The sequence below is a fragment of the Heterodontus francisci genome, chromosome 7 (assembly GCF_036365525.1).
Source record: "Heterodontus francisci isolate sHetFra1 chromosome 7, sHetFra1.hap1, whole genome shotgun sequence".
In the NCBI taxonomy this organism is placed as follows: Eukaryota; Metazoa; Chordata; class Chondrichthyes; order Heterodontiformes; family Heterodontidae; genus Heterodontus; species Heterodontus francisci.
The window spans coordinates 121,329,387-121,349,528 of NC_090377.1; the positions used below are offsets into that span (position 1 = coordinate 121,329,387).

General features: G+C 43.4%; 1 protein-coding gene across 4 annotated transcripts in view; it reads right to left on the reverse strand.

The window, feature by feature from the left end:
* The window catches only part of usp40 (ubiquitin specific peptidase 40), a 172,268-nt gene that overhangs the window by 138,181 nt on the left and 13,945 nt on the right, over positions 1-20,142 (reverse strand). For all 4 annotated transcript variants that reach the window (XM_068036072.1, XM_068036071.1, XM_068036074.1 and 1 more), the window contains exon 2: positions 7,303-7,664. In XM_068036072.1, coding sequence (XP_067892173.1) covers positions 7,303-7,507 — 205 coding nt within the window. In that variant the 5' untranslated portion in view covers positions 7,508-7,664. The remainder of the gene's footprint in view (positions 1-7,302; positions 7,665-20,142) is intronic.

Below are 20,142 nucleotides of genomic sequence, written 5' to 3' on the forward strand. Positions count from 1 at the left end.
AGATACATGTTGGCCGGGATACCAGGGGGAACTCTCCAGCTCTTCTTCCAAATAATGCCAGAGAATCTTTTACATCCATCCGAGATGGCCTTGGTTTAACATCATAACTGCAAACTCTGATAGTGCAGCATTCCCCCTCAGTACCACACTAAAGTGTCTGCTTAGATTATGGGTTCAAGTCCCACTCCAGAGATGAACCCAATCTTCCAACGTAGGAGATGAGTGGGCTACCCACTGAGCCATGGCTGACACCCATATCAGAAATCGACAGAAATTGCACTATCACCACGCAGTGAAGCGAACTGGTGCATCAATCTGACATACAAAGAACAATGTTATGACCAGGTGAGAAAGGTGTCTCGGGGTCTCTTTCAGCCTTCACCTGGTCTTACTGTAACAGGAATTAGTTTTTAAGCACTGTTTTTAGCTCCCCCTTGGTGAATCCTTGTTCACCGCTTTCCAATTATAAGGCAAAGAAATGAGCACAAACAGGCTTTCTTAGGTTTGAAGAAAAGTGACATTTATTAGAACTTAAACTCTAATTCGGTTAACGTCTACGGATACAAGCCGCGCCCACGCTAGCATGAATACACGATACATACATGCAAACAGAGGCAGAAAAAAGAGAGAGGTTTGAGGCGATCTTGAGAGGTTTTTTTGTTACTGTGCTTCAAGCTCGCAGCAGTCCTCGCTTGTAGGTAGATCTTGCTTTTTGTTGGGGCCCAGTATTCTTCTTAAACCTTGTTCACTGTAGAAGACTTTTCTCTCATGGGGTTCACATGTTTTCAATGGATTCCGAAGCTGGTGAGAACGAGATGAGGGCAGACAGGAGAGAGATGTTCTCAGTCCAGGAGCAAAGAGCTTTCTGACTTCAAACACTGTTTCTCCAGATTAAAATTCCCCTAGTTGGCCAGCAGGTGGTCACGTGACTGACTGGTTTGACCATGTCTCTTGTGTGTATTGGGAGCATCTTAGCATCAACCTGGAATGCTAGCTTCTCCACTTTCAATGTCTGGCAATCAAAAGTCCATTGTGGATTAAACTGGAGCAGCAAGTGGCCCTTTTGTCCTTTCCAAGTACTGTCTGTTACTATGCAAATGTCTTTCCAGTCAAGGGTCTGGTGTTCTTTTTTTAAAAAAACAAGTTCTTTCTGTACTCCAGTAACAGTTTAAAAATCAATGCTCATGTGGTGAAATTAATGTGCCTCATTCTTGGCAGGTGGGGGCCTGCATGACAGCATTTACAATATAAAGTACAGCCAAGGACTCTCACTTTCTCCCACGTTGGCTGCACTAAGAAATGGAAAAACACCAACCTGCTTTCTTCCACTAGCAGCAAAGACGCACTTTTTTGTAAGTTTTCTGAACAGCTGCCAGATTCACAGGCCCTACTTCTGTCCAGCGCCAGGTGGAGAATTAACCAGTTAGAAATGTAAACGTGTACACAAAATCAGAACACAAAGATAAAAGTGCCTTCAATAATTAATAAAATATAGTGGTTTGTACTAGGAGAAATTAAGTTCCTGTTTATTCAGCAGTAGAAAATAAAATTGGGATAGCCTTTCAACAAGATGACCTTCATATGCCCTGCATCATTTTAAAAATCCATCCACAGGGTATTAAATCCCTCAGCTACCTCTTTGCAAAAGTAGTTAGTATGTATATCATCGGCCTTCTCTTGTATTGCTGCCCTCTTCATTTTGCCAAAATGCCTGCCTGGCGAAAATGCCTCTGATGGAGGATCTTTAATCTCTCCTTCAAACTCACTGCACGTTTCCAGAATGCTCTGTTACTGTTTTACATTCCCAACATTCACAGTTTTTCTTATCAGATTTGTATGTTTACTGTAAGCGCATTATTCCTATTTAGTTCATTTACAGCTCCTTTGCTGTACTTTCAGCCACATGCGAGGTGATGTCTTTTCATTTTAAGTCACCAACTGATTGCTTAGCAAACCAAACAACATAGGTTTTTCCCAATCATACTTTCACTGTACTAAACTAGTAATATCAGATTTTGGAATAGAATTGCAATGCACAGTGAGCCAATACTGGTAGTGAGTTACAGGTCATAATTAAACGGAGGGCTTCACAGATAATGGATCTGTGGTAGCGTAATGGCACCAAGTGTTAAATCATGAATACTTATGTCGCTAAAGTCTGGAATGAATTATTTCAGTCATCAACTGCTCTCAGTTCTTAATCTGAACTGCATACGATACAGGGGTACCTTCCGATTTTGGGGGTGGTGGAGGAGGGAGAGAAATTGAAGGATGGTCATACAGACCCTAGTGCATCTTGATGGATTATGGTGAAGGCAATGGCAGGGATATGGAAGCAGGCCACCCATCCACTAACACAGCAGCAAAGGAAGTAACAGAAGAAACTTACAACAGAGAAATTTGCATTGAAAAGGGCTTTCTAACAAATTATATTATGCTGCATTGGGCCAATCTCTGTGCTGCAACTGTGTTGCCCTACGTTACAAAGAGGCCAGGCCTCCAGTCCTCAAGAGTAGCAGAGAATACAGACATGAAAAATATAAATAAAAATAAATAAAATTTAATAAAAAATAATCAATAAAGTGATTGGTAGAAGGATTAGAGGGGAGATGAGGAAAAACGTTTTCACCCAGAGGGTGATGGGGGTCTGGAACTCACTGCCTGAAATGGCAGTTGAGGCAGAAACCCTCAACTCATTCAAAAGGAGTCTGGATATGCACTTCAAGTGCTGTAATCTGCAGGGTTACGGACCAAAATGCTGGACGGTGGAATTAGAATAGGTGAATCATTTTTCAGCCGGCACAGACACCATGGGCCAAGTGGCTTCTTTCTGTTCCTTAAACCTTCTATGATTCAATGAGGTGCGTCCTTACTGTGCAGGTGGAGGACAAGTATTGAGCAGACATGCAGAAGGTTGGAATCCTAAAGTAGAAAAGACAGTGGGTTCATGACTGCCTGAGCAAAATGTTCACCAACTTTGGAAAATTGGTAGGTCCAGTATTAACACAACAGGACATACTTGGTCTCAGATCATTGCTACAAATCCACAGTTTTACGACATTTGACAAGTACAAAACAATTTCTAATCAATAAGAATTGGCTTTTTAAACGATAATGGCAATCTTGCAGTCTCCTAGAAATCTGATGTGGCAAGAATTTTTTTTTTTCTTTACTCTGTGGCTGAATGGCAAATTTGGGTGTGTGCAATTTCTCTGCATTCTCCATATGAAAACACACTGTTAGATATTAATGTCACAACTCAGTGATGACATTAGTAATGCCTGAGACAAAGTAGTTATAGATATTCACTAATACAGTCCTGTTGAGTAGATAATTCAAAATGGTAGCTAGTCTCTCCTGTATGGAATTAATGGGTAGCTCATGTCGTGCAAGGAAGGAGGCATGATGAAACAATGAAATGGAATAATTATAAATTTAAAAGGTCAACTGTTAAACAAAAGCACAAGAACATGGGCACATATACTACAGTCAAAATGGAGTAGCAGTCACATGAACCCATGGTACTGAAAATCAACAAACCTGTCTGAAAAGATGGAACATGTTAACCTCATCTGAAATAGCTGGGGATAACCCCTTTGAGTTATTAATGACTCTTATCGACATGAATGAACTAACAAAAGAATCTGGAGACAGACGGACTCACAGCCCAAACCAAAATTGAATAAGTGTGAAATAGCACCATGTTAAAAGAACGGTCCCCATTCAGACATCAATCAGTAGCCATGGTCTCCACATCCTGGTCCATTGTGTGGTCACACCAGGGGAGAGAGTCATGTGTCTCCTAACAGAGACTCTAATGTGATTTTTTTTTAAACCTTAGAAAAGGTAACCCTCTGGAGAAAGAGGGGAGATCAAGACAACACCCTCAGAAAGTATCCAGCCAGAGGCTGTGAAAAACATCCAGCCAAGCAAGAAGAAGCCTGCTGAACAATAACTGAACAACTACAAAAGCAGAGACATCATAAAGTGACTTTAAGACTAGTCATCTGTGGAGGTAATAAAATTCACACCACCCACATTGTGCTGCGTTGTAACCACTAGAACTCTACAACACCTCAACAAGTTTAAGCCTACAAACACCCAGACCTACAACTTTAAAAGAACATAAGAACTAGGAGAAGGAGTAGGCAATTCAGCCCCTTGAGCCTGCTCCGCCATTCAATACGATCATGGCTGATCTCATCTTGGCCTCAACTCCACTTTCCTGCCCATTCTCCATAACCCTTCAACCCATTACTAATTAAAAATCTGTCTATCTCCTCCTTAAATTTACTCAATGTTCCGGCATCCACCGCACTCTGGGGTAGTGAATTCCACAAACTCATGACCCTTTGAGAGAAGTAATTTCTCATCTCGGTTTTAAATCTGCTACCCTTTATCCTAAAACTTTGACCTCTCGTTCTAGATTGCCCCACAAGAGGAAACATCCTCTCTACATCGTCAATCTCCTTAATCATCTTATATACCTCAATTGGATCTCCTCTCATTCTTCTAAACTCTAGCGAGTAAAGGCCTAAACTGCTCAATCTCTCTTCATAAGACAAACCCTCATCTCTGGAATAAATCTAGTGAACCTCCTCTGAACTGCATCCAATGCAACTACATCCCTCAAGTAAGGGGACCATAACTGTACGCAATACCCCAGGTGCGGTCTCACTAATGCCTTGTACAGTTGTAGCAACACTTCCATTTGCCTTCCTTATTACCTGCTGTACCTGCATACTAGTTTTCTGCGATTCATGCACGAGGACACCCAGATCCCTCTACACCGAAGCACTCTGAAGTTTCTCTCCATTTAGATAATAATTTGCCTTTCTATTCTTCCGACCAAAATGGATAACCTCACATTTATCCACGTAAACTCCATCTGCCAAATTTCGGCCCATTCACCTAACCCATCCATATCCATTTGTAAATTTCTTATTTCTTTATTGCAACTTACTATCCCACCTATTTTAGTGTCATCTGCAAATTTGGCTATAGTATCTTCTATCCCTGTATCCAAGTCATTATTAGATTGTAAATAGTTGGAGTCTGAGGACTGAACCCTGTGGTACCCTACTAGTTACATCTTGCCAACCAGAAAAAGACCCATTTATCCCACGTCTCTGTTTTCTGTTGGTTAGCCAATCCTCTATCCAAGCTAATAAATTGCCCCTAACCCCATGTCATCTTACCTTGTGTATTAACCTTTTGTGCGGCACCTTATTAAATGCCCAGATCCCCATTATCCACTTTGCTTGTTACAGCTTCGAAGAACTCCAGCAAATTAGTCAAACACGATTTACCCTTCATAAAACCATGCTGACTCTGATGTATTGCGTTTTGACTTTCTAAATATCCTGTTATTACTTCCTGTCCTCCTGAGAAGATTCAACAGGTTTACTGTAAACCACAAACAATTACTTCACTTTGAACTTTAAACTACTTACCCTTTTTCTCTCTACCTATTCTTATGTACAAACAAACAAATTTCTCTGCAGCATCTGTGGAAGAGCCTGTCACTCCAGAATTGGCCTTTATAGCCACTCCAGGCGCTGCTTCACAAACCACTGACCACCTCCAGGCGCGTATCCATTGTCTCTCGAGATAAGGAGGCCCAAAAGAATTCTTATGTATGAGTGAATGCGTGCATGGGTGAGGCTGTGACCATTTCAGGAATTGTGTAAAAATAAAGTTTTTTTTAAAAAAACAAGAAAAACTGTCACATCTGTTTATTTGACCTGAAAGAGACACAGGGGTGAACGCAACATTGAAAAAAAAAAAGATTTTGGTCAGTTGGGAGGTGAACAGTAGGAACTACATACACCCCTTTCCACCTGTCCTCAACACTCATGTAATATGTGAAATATTATAGCATTCTCCCCATCAATAATCTTCATTCGTACATATGTACAAAATAAAACTTAATTTGTATCTTGGGTATCTTTTTGTACTCATTCAGGTGGCTGTTATCACTACTGGAGAGATATTTCCGCAAGTGGATTGGAACATTTTTCTCACCTGCAATCAAACATTCCTGGGTCAGGTGTAATATGAATAGATGCAGAGTAAAGCTCCCTTATTCGTCCCCAGCAGTACATCTTAAATCAAACATCACAGGACTGGACCGCTGTCACTTCTTACAATTTTCTACACCATATATCTGAGGCCTCTTGGAGCAAGCCTGATTAAAATAATTTGTGTGAAATTATAGGCACCATATAAGGCTTACTTGTACCTGGCAGGAACAGTCAAAGTCATTGAATGTAGCACTTTGCCAGTGAACAACAGCAACTTGCATTTATTTAGCACCTTTAACATAGTAAAACGTCCCAATGCGCTTCACAGGATTGTAATCAGACAAAATTGACTCCAAGCTACTTAGGAAACATTAAGAAAAAAGTGACCAAAAGTTTGGTGAAAGAAGTAGCTTTAAACAGCATAAAGTAGGAGAAAGAGGTAGAGATGTGGAGAGGCTTCGGGAGGGAATTCCAGAGCATAGGGCCTAGGCAGCTGGAGGGGATTACAGAGATAGAAAGAGGCAAAGCCACAGAAGGATCTGAAAGCAAGGATGAACTCGAGGTGCTGGTGGATCAGGAGCCAATGTAGATCAACTAGTGTAGGAGTGATGAGTGAACAGGACTTGGTGCAAGTTAGGATACAGGCAGTAAAGTTTTGGATGAGCTGAAATTTATGGAGGGTGCAAAGTGGAAAGATGGCCAGCAGAGCATTGGAATAGTCAAGAGTAGAGGTAACAAAGGCATGGATGGAGATTTCAGCAGCAAATGAACTGATGCAAGGGTGGAGATAGACGATGCTACAGAGGTGGAAGTAGGCGGTCTTGACGATGAAGTTGGAAGCCAACTTCAGGAACAAATGGAACTCCAAGATTGTGTACAGTCTGGTTCAGCTTCAGTGGCCAGGGAGATAGGTGGAATCGATGACCGTAAAACTGAGTCTGTGTCGACGACCAAAGTTAATGGCTTTGCTCTTCCCAATACTGAACTGAAGGACATATCTGCTCATCCAATACTGCATGTTAGACAGAAGAGACCTTCATACCATCAGTCTGGACTGATCTCTCTGATGAAAGGCTGTGTGCAATGACCTACTGTAATGCCTGTCCTTTTGTTTTATATTCATAAAACCATTTCAACATCTATTGTCAAAACGCAAAGATGACAGGGAACAATGAAATGACTGCTGCGTTTGCAAGGAAAATGCTTTCTACCTCATTGTGTAACTAGATATTCTCACCCTTCCCTCAATTTATTCCCATTCCACCTTCAAATAATTTACCTCGGAATTCAGGCGTGTACAGTAAGGTCTGAAGCAGCGAGTTGAGGTAGCAGGTGCCTCCCTGGTTTTTGATTCCACTGAGGTTACTGGCTGCCCGATGCGGCGGTGGGTCAGTCTCCTTTTTCCTGGATTTCCATCCATTCACCGTTTTGTTCTCAGACACAAAGCCAGCGTCTTCCTCTTCTTCAAACATGTCCCCAAACATCCTGCAGAGTTCGAGGCACAAAACCTCTCATATGGTTGCTTTAGTCAAACAAACCAAATTTGCAGCTTTGAAATTTATTGCTATCTCATTCTTAGCAGCATTAGCCGTTCTGATTTGTAGAAAGCTGTAGGTTTGATGTTCAGACGGTATATTTCCCCTGAAACAAAGAAAATACTTGCAAGTTACAGAATCAAAGAATGATACACCACAGAAGAGGGCCATTCGGCCCACTGTGCCTGATCTTTGTAGAGCTATCCAACTAGTCCCACTCCCCCACTCTTTCTCCAAAGACCAGCAAATTTTTTCAAGTATTTATCACATTCCCTTCTGAAAGTTACTACTGAACCTGATTCCACCACCCTTCCATGCAGTGCATTCCAAATCACAGTTCACTGTGTAATAAAATGTTCCCTCATATCGCCGCTACTTCTTTCGCTAATCACCTTAAATTTGTGTCCTCTGGTTACCAATTCTGTCGATGGAAACAGTTTCTCCTTATTACTTTGATTTACTCTATCAAAGTGCATTAGCAAAAATAGAAAGTTATGTAGTATACAGGGTTAACCAATTTATTTTCCACAGTCACAAAAAGTACATTAATTTCCAGTTAACGTTTTCAAATTACAGATAATGAGTTATCATATTTGATTCCTGTTCTATATTCCTAAATTGCTCATATCCAGCTATTCTTTATTATTTTATTGTAATTGGGAGAAAAGAACAGTTCAGTTGGCCAGAGCCCTAAATCACCAAAGGTGCAACATTAGGCAAGTGAAGTTCGCTAGTTAGAATGAAATAGGAAAATGACAGCAATAAATATAGGATTATGAAACAAAATAGAAAATGTTGCTAACTCTCAGCAGGTCAGGCAACATTTGAAGAGAGAACAGATAAGTTAATGTTTCAGGAGCACAGCCTTCCTCAAAATTCAACTAGCTATTGCTATACTATCGTGTTTACTGGGGTTGGCAGAGACGGACTTTCACAGGGCACTTCTGAATTTGATTGTCCTTGTATATGTGCTCCTGAGTGCAGGTTATATCATAAGATATACTAGTTGAGTGACTTGCTTTTAAAATCAACAATTGGTCATTACTAAATAAAGCCATGGTCATTATCACACCTCAGTGCAGATGTCAGCAATTGACTGTATAAAGCTTCCTGGCCAATTATTACTGCAACGAGGATTTGGTGATCATCTTAAATGTTTTCATTCATGGGTATCCAACATTCTCCAAGTACAACCTTACTGCAATACAACCTAATGGAAAAGTTCAAGACATCAGGAAAAGCATTAATAAAGCTGTTGCAGTTTACGCTTCACAACAATGAGATTATACTACAGGTCTGAAATATCTCCTTTGGTTGCTATTTACACAGATTTAACAGATGGCTGTGTTAGTTTACGGCATTAAATTGGTTTGCTTTATAATCTACAGCTACTTTCCCAGTATCTAGAAACTCCATAATGGTTACAATTTCGTGGGTTTGTGAATAACAGATGGAGAGGGGCCACATTCATAGCACCATTAAGTTCAGAGGTGCTCTAATAAACATCCTTGCGCATGAGTGCAGACTATATCATGGCAATATAATGACAGTTTTATTTGCTATTAAGTCACCAATTAATTATCACTAAGTTAAATTGCAGTCATTATATCACATGCATGATTTATTTTGTTAAAAGGAAAATATTACATTAAACTGCAGGTGAATAAAAATGACTTTTGCTTCATCAATGAGATGATATATACCCTCTTCCTGCCATACAGTGACATCATCTACAGTTACAAGGACAACTCCATGTGTACAATTACCCTGATCTCCTCACCATTTCTCTCCACCACACATCGTCAAGTTGGCTAACGTAAATCCTTCAGCTGAACATCAGCAAGACTGAATCCACTGTTTTCAGCACCCACAATGGGCTCTACTCCCTTGTCACTGATACCATCCCGCTCCCTGGCCACTTGTTTAGGCCAAATACAACAATGCATAATCGCTAGACTGTGTTCAATCCAGATGTGACTATAATCACCAAATCTACTTCTGTACGCCGCTGCAACACTGCCCATTTCCACCACTACTTTTGCCCAATCAGTGCCGAAACTCTTATTCATACCCTATTCCATCCAAAATCGATAACCTCAACATCTTTCCTTACTGAGGTAAGACACATACAGACTCCAAATTGTTTGAACTGCTGCCGCATGCATCTTGTCCAGCACTAAAATCCATTTGCTCATTACGTCAAGAGTAACAGGTGGCGAGGCCATTTCCTCAGACTTACACTGGCTCAACATCTCTCAATGCTCCAAATTTAAAAATCTCACCCTTGTCTTCATGTACTCCTACAATCTCCTTCAGCCATACATCTGTTAGAGAAACTTCCAGCCTATTTGTGAAGACATTGAGACTAGGATGCTTTGGGAGAGACTGTTTCTGCTCTCCTAACACCACCCAGCTAGTGCTGTCTGGCTCTTCTTTTTATATACATTTGAATACAATTAACTAATCTATATCCAGCACCTGTTCACCCTTCAACTACTGGGTATTTAACATTCATTAACAGAAATTAGACACCAACAAATTCCCCTCTTTTCTTTATATATAAAGACAAAATAATGATACATTTTTCTTACATTATACCATCAACCTTGAACAGCACCAGCCATTAACATACTGTATATTCCCCCCTTAACAAAAACTTGTTTAAAGAATTACAAAGCGATCTATTAAAAAAATTTTCACATTTTCCTAACATCATAACACAAGACAGCCCTCTTCAAGGACATCCAACAATTTATTTGAACAAGCACCTCTCTTTGTAAATAAATCAAATAACTGATGACGTGCATCGACCCATTTTATTTTGGAAATTTCTTTTCTGTCCAACATTTCTTTTATACTCGCGAGATCAATCCCCAACCTCTTTTCCGTGACACTTTTTGTCGAATGGACATTGTCCCAGAGAGAATGAGTATCTATATGGCATACTATAGGAAAATCTTTCTCCGATTGTCCTTTACATAAGAGTTCCTTTAAAATACTCAATAAATACATACCCATATCTATCACTTCTATCAGTGCAAGTGTCTCAGCAGCAAAGGTGCTTTTAACTATCCCCTTTATGTACTTTGACTCCTAGGCTAATGGACAACATTTATCATTTCTTTCCACCAAAAATATAATGAATCCTGCTGCGTTTGAAAAACCATTGGGAAGATTAGTGTGTGAGGCGTCAGTAAAAAGGACTCATTTTATATTTTCTGGGTCACCCATAGCTGGAAACGTGAATGTACATTTGTCTAAACTCAATTTCTTCAATGTCTTATTTGCTTTCAGCACTTCCCCAACAGTAGAATGTTTGAGCATGGTGCTCAATTCTAAAACATCATAGCAAGCATCCGGCCTAGTTTGTGTGCACAACAGGTTTAATTGCCCGATTAAGCTCCTTAACTGGTCTGCTTCTTTCTTGGTTGCAGAGTCTTCCTTTTGTGAGGGGTCGAGTGGCCTACTCCTGCTCCTAATTCGTATGTTTGTATTCTCTTCAGCAACGGACCAAGTTGGTTGGCTGAAGCACCAAACCACTATTTGCAATAATTTTTACACCTTTTCTTTCCAAATTGGGTAGGAAAATCCATTGACAGCTTCATACTGTCCTACCAAAATACACCTTAAGCCACAATTGTCCAAAGAGGCATCTAATTCTTTGTTCAAACTTTGAATGGTTTAAAATCAATTTCTTTTAGTTTTGGTTGCAGCAGCTTGGACAGAAGCGGAGGTACGGAGCGGACTTGCAGCTGGGAGGTCAATTTCAGTGTAAGTTAAAAGTTAATTCCCTTTTGTTTTCGGAGGACCAGGGGACTGCTGGGTAAGTAAAAACTATACATTTGGGCGGTTTAAAATCAATTTCTTTTAGTTTTGGTTGCAGCAGCTTGGACAGAAGCGGAGGTACGGAGTGGACTTGCAGCTGGGAGGTCAATTTCAGTGTAAGTTAAAAGTTAATTTCCTTTTGTTTTCGGAGGACCAGGGGACTGCTGGGTAAGTAACATCCTATATATTTGGGCGGTGGCTGTACCTGAGACACTACACATGTAGTGTCTCCCACCCACCCTCCTCCTCTAACCAAAAAAAAAGGACGCTGGTGTGTTGATAAGGTAAGCTTTTTATTTAAAAATTTCTGTCCGTCGGATTGCTAAGCTAACAAGTTTTGACTTTTTTTTTTTGGTTTTTCAGTAGATTTGTTGGGAATTTAGAATAGTGGGAATGGAGGTTAAGGCAGTTGTATGTTCCTCCTGCAGAATGTGGGAGGTTAGGGTCGCCAAGAGTGTCCCTGCTGACTGCATCTGCGGGAAGTGCACCCAACTCCAGCTCCTCGAGAACCGCGTTAGGGAACTGGAGCTTGAGCTGGATGAACTTCAGATCATTCGGGAGGCGGAGGGGGTTATTGAGAGGAGTTATGGGGAGGTAGTCACACCTCAGGTAAAAGAAGTAGGTAGATGGGTTACCGTCAGGGGAAGGAGAGGGAACCAGCAGGCAGTGCAGGGATCCCCTGTGGCCGTTTCCCTCAACAACAGGTATACCGTTTTGGATACTGTTGCGGGGGACGACTTACCAGGGGTAAGCAATGGGGTACAGGTCTCTGGCACAGAGTCTGTCCCTGTTGCTCAGAAGGGAAGGGGGAAGAGGAGCAGAGCATTAGTCATTAGGGACTCCATAGTTAGGGGAACAGACAGGAGGTTCTGTGAGAACGAGAGAGACTCACGGTTGGTGTGTTGCCTCCCAGGTGCCAGGGTTCGTGATGTCTCGGATCGTGTTTTTGGGATCCTTAAGCGGGGAGGGGGAGCAGCCCCAAGTCGTGGTCCACATAGGCATCAACGACATAGGTAGGAAGAGATGGGGATTTAAGGCAGAAATTCAGGGAGCTAGGGTGGAAGCTTAGAGCGAGAACAAACAGAGTTGTTATCTCTGGGTTGTTGCCCGTGCCACGTGATAGCGAAGCGAGGAATAGGGAGAGAGATAAGTTGAACACATGGCTGCAGGGATGGTGCAGGAGGGAGGGTTTTGGTTTCCTGGATAATTGGGGCTCTTTCTGGGGTAGGTGGGACCTCTACAAACAGGATGGTCTTCACCTGAACCAGAGGGGTACCAATATCCTGGGGGGGAGATTTGCTAGTGCTCTTCGGGGGGGGTTTAAACTAATTCAGCAGGGGAATGGGAACCTAAATTGTAGTTCCAGTGTACAGGATGTTGAGAGTAGTGAGGTCAGGGATAAAGTTACAAGGACGCAAGAGGACACTGGCAAGCAAGAACTTGGTTTAAAGTGTGTCTACTTCAACGCCAGGAGCATCCGGAATAAGGTGGGTGAGCTTGCAGCATGGGTTGGTACCTGGGATCTCGATGTAGTGGCCATTTCGGAGACATGGGTAGAGCAGGGGCAGGAATGGATGTTGCAGGTTCCGGGATTTAGATGTTTCAGTAAGAACAGAGAAGATGGTAAAAGAGGGGGGGGGGTGTGGCATTGTTAATCAAGGAGAGTACTACAGCGGCAGAAAGGACGTTTGAGGACTCGTCTACTGAGGTAGTATGGGCCGAGGTTAGAAACAGGAGAGGAGAGGTCACCCTGTTGGGAGTCTTCTATAGACCTCCGAATAGTTCCAGAGATGTAGAGGAAAGGATAGCGAAGATGATTCTCGACAGGGGCGAGAGTAACAGGGTAGTTGTTATGGGGGACTTTAACTTTCCAAATATTGACTGGAAATACTATAGTTCGAGTACTTTAGATGGGTCAGTTTTTGTCCAGTGTGTGCAGGAGGGTTTTCTGACACCGTATGTAGACAGGCCAACCAGGGGCGATGCCACATTGGATTTGGGACTGGGTAATGAACCCGGCCAGGTGTTAGATTTAGATGTAGGTGAGCACTTTGGCGATAGTGATCACAATTCGGTTAGGTTTACCTTAGCGATGGGCAGGGACAGGTATATACCGCAGGGCAAGAATTATAGCTGGGGGAAAGGAAATTATGACGCGATTAGGCAAGATTTAGGATGTGTAGGATGGGGAAGGAAACTGCAGGGGATGGGCACAAACGAAATGTGGAGCTTATTCAAGGAGCAGCTAATGCGTGTCCTTGATAAGTATGTACCTGTCAGGCAGGGAGGAAGTTGTCGAGCGAGGGAGCCGTGGTTTACTAAAGAAGTTGAAGCGCTTGTCAAGAGGAAGAGGGCGGCTTATGTTAGGATGAGACGTGAAGGCTCAGTTAGGGCGCTTGAGAGTTACAAGCTAGCCAGGAAGGATCTAAAGGGAGGGCTAAGAAGAGCAAGGAGAGGACACGAGAAGTCATTGGCGGATAGGATCAAAGAAAACCCTAAGGCTTTCTATAGGTATATCAGGAATAAACGAATGATAAGACTTAGAACAGGGCCAATCAAGGATAGTAGTGGGAAGTTGTGTGCGGAATCAGAGGAGATAGGGGAAGCGTTAAATGAATATTTTTCGTCAGTATTTACAGTAGAGAAAGAAAATGTTGCCGAGGAGAATACTGAGATTCAGGCTACTAGGCTAGATGGGATAGAGATTCACAAGGAGGAGGTGTTAGCAATTTTGGAAAGAGTGAAAATAGATAAGTCCCCTGGGCCAGATGGGATTTATCCTAGGATTCTCTGGGAAGCCAGGGAGGAGATTGCAGAGCCGTTGTTGTTGATCTTCAAGTCGTCATTGTCGACAGGAGTAGTGCCGGAGGACTGGAGGATAGCAAATGTTGTCCCCTTGTTCAAGAAGGGGAGTAGAGACAGCCCTGGTAATTATAGACCTGTGAGCCTTACTTCGGTTGTGGGTAAAATATTGGAAAAGGTTATAAGAGACAGGATTTATAATCATCTTGAAAAGAATAAGTTCATTTGCGATAGTCAGCACGGTTTTGTGAAAGGTAGGTCGTGCCTCACAAACCTTATTGAGTTTTTCGAGAAGGTGACCAAACAGGTGGATGAGGGTAAAGCCGTGGATGTGGTGTATATGGATTTCAGTAAGGCGTTTGATAAGGTTCCCCACGGTAGGCTATTGCAGAAAATACGCAAGTATGGGGTTGAAGGTGATTTAGAGCTTTGGATCAGAAATTGGCTAGCTGAAAGAAGACAGAGGGTGGTGGTTGATGGCAAATGTTCATCCTGGAGTTTAGTTACTAGTGGTGTACCGCAAGGTTCTGTTTTGGGGCCACTGCTGTTTGTCATTTTTATAAACGACCTGGATGAGGGTGTAGAAGGGTGGGTTAGTAAATTTGCGGATGACACGAAGGTCGGTGGAGTTGTGGATAGTGTCGAAGGGTGTTGTAGGGTACAGAGGGACATAGATAGGCTGCAGAGCTGGGCTGGGAGATGGCAAATGGAGTTTAATGCGGAGAAGTGTGAGGTGATTCACTTTGGAAGGAGTAACAGCAATGCAGAGTACTGGGCTAATGGGAAGATTCTTGGTAGTGTAGATGAGCAGAGAGATCTTGGTATCCAGGTACATAAATCCCTGAAAGTTGCTACCCAGGTTAATAGGGCTGTTAAGAAGGCATATGGTGTGTTAGCCTTTATTAGTAGGGGGATCGAGTTTCAGAGCCACGGGGTCATGATGCAGCTGTACAAAACTCTGGTGAGGCCGCACCTGGAGTATTGCGTGCAGTTCTGGTCACCGCATTATAGGAAGGATGTCGAAGCTTTGGAAAGGGTGCAGAGGAGATTTACTAGGATGTTGCCTGGTATGGAAGGAAGGTCTTACGAGGAAAGGCTGAGGGACTTGGGGTTGTTTTCGTTAGAGAGAAGGAGGAGGAGAGGTGACTTAATAGAGACATACAAGATAATCAGAGGGTTAGATAGGGTGGATAGTGAGAGTCTTTTTCCTCGGATGAGGATGGCAAACACGAGGGGACATAGCTTTAAGTTGAGGGGTGAAAGATATAGGACAGATGTCAGAGGTAGTTTCTTTACGCAGAGAGTAGTAGGGGCGTGGAACGCCCTGCCTGCAACAGTAGTAGACTCGCCAACTTTAAGGGCATATGGATGAAAATGGAATAGTGTAGGTCAGATGGTTTCACAGGTCGGCGCAACATCGAGGGCCGAAGGGCCTGTACTGCGCTGTAATGTTCTAAATTCTAAAGCCCAACTTTCAATTTAAAATTCCTGTAGAACTTTATCTACCATAAATATCTCAAATGCCGTAGATCCTCCCCACATAAAATCATCTACGTGCATCAAGAAAATGTCTGCTAGTTTTCATAGTACCAAAAAAACATTGCTGGATCCACTTTTAGCTGAATACAACCAGCATTTAGTCGGACAGACCTAACTGAAAAATACCACACCTTGGATGCATCGTTCAGCCCCTAGGTGCACTTGTTTAGCTTCCATAATTTCCCCTCCAAATCTGCAGCTTCTTTTGGTGACTTTAAAAATACTTCCCTTTGAAATTTCTCCCCTTGTAAAAATGCTGCTTTGATGTCGATGGACTTTCAGTACTATGTCCGTGTCGCTAACAGGGCTAGGAAAATCCTCAAACTTGCTTTTCCTACTGTTGGGAGTCTACTCTAATTTCGTGGTCGCCTAGTCGTTCCTCAAAGTCCCGAGCTACAAGTCTGGCCTTAGCTTTATACATACCATCGGGAAGAACTTTCTCTGTACAGTTCCATCTATGGGACAATGCTGGTTGTCCTCTATCTGGCACCTCAGTGTATATGCCAAACTCTCTCCAACTGTCAAGCTCTTTTTGTTTTGTATCCTTTACCAACCTACCATCGAAGTTGTTCGTAGCCACTAGAGCTTCTCTATCATAAGAGCTCCTACTTCTTGTGGCACTCCTCACCTGCTCTCCGTTCCTTGCTCGTGAAACCACGTCCCCTACTAGATTTCATATCCCTTTTTGGAATGCTACTGCTCGACCTGTCCCTGCTCGAGTCGCTCTAAACAGGCTCCAGAAGCTGGCCGAGCGCGTCTACCCTGAGGCACAGTCTGGCTTTCGTGCAGAGAGATCGACCGTTGACATGCTGTTCTCCCTTCGTCAGATCCAGGAGAAATGCCGCGAACAACAGATGCCCCTCTACATTGCTTTCGTTGATCTCACCAAAGCCTTTGACCTCGTCAGCAGATGTGGTCTCTTCAGACTACTAGAAAAGATTGGATGCCCACCAAAGCTACTAAGTATCATCACCTCATTCCATGACAATATGAAAGGCACAATTCAACATGGTGGCTCATCAGACCCCTTTCCTATCCTGAGTGGCGTGAAACAGGGCTGTGTTCTCGCACCTACACTTTTTGGGATTTTCTTCTCCCTACTGCTTTCACATGCGTTCAAGTCCTCGGAAGAAGGAATTTTCATCCACACAAGATCAGGGGGCAGGTTGTTCAACCTTGCCCGTCTAAGAGCGAAGTCCAAAGTATGGAAAGCCCTCATCAGGGAACTCCTCTTTGCTGACAATGCTGCTTTAACATCTTACACTGAAGAGTGCCTGCAGAGTCTCATCGACAGGATTGCGGCTGCCTGCAATGAATTTGGCCTAACCATCAGCCTCAAGAAAACGAACATCATGGGGCAGGACATCAGAAATGCTCCATCCATCAATATCGGCAACCACGCTCTGGAAGTGGTTCAAGAGTTCACCTACCTAGGCTCAACTAACACGAATAACCTGTCTCTAGATGCAGAAATCAACAAGCGCATGGGAAAGGCGTCCACTGCTATGTCCAGACTGGCCAAGAGAGTGTGGGAAAATGGCGCACTGACACGGAACACAAAAGTCCGAGTGTATCAAGCCTGTGTCCTCAGTACCTTGCTCTATGGCAGCGAGGCCTGGACAACGTATGTCAGCCAAGAGCGACGTCTCAATTCATTCCATCTTCGCTGCCTCCGGAGAATACTTGGCATCAGGTGGCAGGACCGTATCTCCAACACAGAAGTCCTCGAGGTGGCCAACACCCCCAGCTTATACACACTACTGAGTCAGCGGCGCTTGAGATGGCTTGGCCATCTGAGCCGCATGGAAGATGGCAGGATCCCCAAAGACACATTGTACAGCGAGCTCACCACTGGTATCTGACCCATCGGCCGTCCATGTCTCCGCTTTAAAGACGTCTGCAAACGCGACATGAAATCCTGTGACATTGATCACAAGTCGTGGGAGTCAGTTGCCAGCGTTCGCCAGAGCTGGCGGACAGCCATAAAGGCGGGGCTAAAGTGTGGCAAGTCGAAGAGACTTAGCAGTTGGCAGGAAAAAAGACAGAAGCGCAAGGGAAGAGCCAAATGTGTAACAGCCCCGACAATCAAATTTTTCAGCAGCACCTGTGGAAGAGCCGGTCACTCTAGAATTGGCCTTTATAGCCACTCCAGGCGCTGCTCCACACACCACTGACCACCTCCAGGCGCTTACCCATTGTCTCTCGTGATAAGGAGGCCAAAGACTGCTCGACCTGTCCCTTCTACGACGAGACTACCTTTTACAAGGTCGTGATCTTTTCCTTGGACTATGATCATCTGCAGGCCCACTGCCTGAACTTACACTACGTTTTCTGACCTTCCACAATTTCACTTCCTTCTGCCAATCTATAGGTCTGAAATCCTGTCCCTTGTCTTGCACAGTCAGCCAATGTTTGTATTTCCCTGTGGCCTTTCCTGCCCTTCCTATAATGATGGCTTCCCTCCATTCACTAGCCCCTTCTGGTAAGTACGTCACTCTAGTCCCAACTTTCAAAGTTGACCTTTGGAATAAATGGCCTTATCTGGATCTTCACTATCACTTGGTCCACTCTCAGCCCATTATCTGCCACAATCTGTTGCTCGTAAAGGTTTGACATATGTGCATGCGAAGTACATGGTGCATCATCAGTGTCCATCATTTGTTCACATTCTGTCAATGTATAATCAATGCCAATGAGTTGCAAGGAATGTACTCTAACGGTTTGGTTGCCATGATGGAAAATTACCGTTTTGCCATCAGTGCCTATAACTTTTCCTGGGCCTCTCCATTCGTTCTCTTTTGTAATACACCATATCCCCGGTATTAAAATTCTTTTGTGATGGCCTGATACAATACCTCAAAACTCTTCTGATTTTTTCTGAAACCTCCGCCTTAATAAATTCTCTTCTCCCTGCATGCATGGCAAATGTTCCGCAAAAATTGAACTAATTGTAGTCCCCTCTAAAGCCAGGGATGATCCCACACTACTGAAGGTATTTTCAGATTCCTGCCATAAACTAATTGATAGAAGCTGTGGCCCACAACCATTTGAAGCATGTTTTTCGCAGGTACTGCCAGAGTGGTAGTCATTTTACAATTTGGTTGGTCGGCTTAAATTTTTTCAACCATTTCGTCAATCACAGCATGATTTCTCTCTCAAATCCCATTACTAAAAAGGACTTTGTGCTGCCGTGTGCATTGCTACAATATTAATATTTTTACACTCCTCATTGGCAAATTTTCCTCCAGTCAGTTAGAAATCTAGCTGGTGCTCATAGTCCCGTTCTTATCCACTATTACTTTTTTGTCTTTGCTTTAAACTACCGTTGACAGACTGAATCAGTCACTATGTCCATCAAGTGTAGAAGAAAAATGTTTTTGTCTTTATCCCATCCCATAAGGGGTTGCAGATTTAAAACAGAGATAAGGAGAAATTACTTCTCTCAAAGGGTCGTGGGTCTATGGAAGTCACTACCCCAGACTGCGGTGGATGCCGCGACATTGAATAAATTTGAGGAGATAGACAGATTTTTAATCAGTAATGGGTTGAAGGGTTATGGAGAATGGGCAGGAAAGTGGAGTTGAGGCCGAGATGAGATCTGCCATGATCGTATTGAATGGCGGGGCAGGCTCGAGGGGCTGAATTGCCTACTACTTCTCCTAGTTCTTATGTTATGTTCTTCAAGTTCATTGCTACGATTTCATTAAGGTCCCTTGCTAATGGAAGAATCACTATGGGCCCCGACTCCAGAAAAGAATGCAAAATCTGCTCCGGCTGCAGTCGATGGGGGTGGAGGTCAAGGAGGATCTTCAGGAGGTGAACAGCCAGCAGGCCTCGCTCTTTGCCGCGGAGGCCTCCAAGATCATCTTCCAGTCCAGAGTCCGCTCCGTTGAGCAGGATGAGATGTGCTCCCGTTACTTTTTCCAAAAGGTACACAGCGAGAGCTCTGTGACCAGCAGCCTGAAGGAAGAGGACGGCTTGGTAACGTCTTCGCAGTCTGATATACTAAGGATCAGCAAATCCTTTTATGCCGGGCTGTACAACGTGAAGCCCACGGACAGCACGGCTTCCCTGTCCTTCCCGTCATCTATCACGGAGGTCTTAGATGACAAGATGAGGGAGAGACTGGACAAACTGCTAACACTGGAAGAGCTGACAAACGTCGTCAGGTCCTTCGAGCCAAATACAACTCAACTGGTAAGCCGTCACTTCCGGGAGTTTTACTCATCTGGGACTGGATAGTATACGAGAGTATGCTTCTGGCGGGCAGCATGTCAGAATCCATGAGGAAAGGCATCATCACCCTCATCTATAAGGGGAAGGGAGAAGAGGGCGGAAATCAGAAATTGGTGGCCCATCTCACTGCTTAATGTTGACTACAAGATTCTGTCCAAAGCCATCGCCAGTTGGGTCAAGTC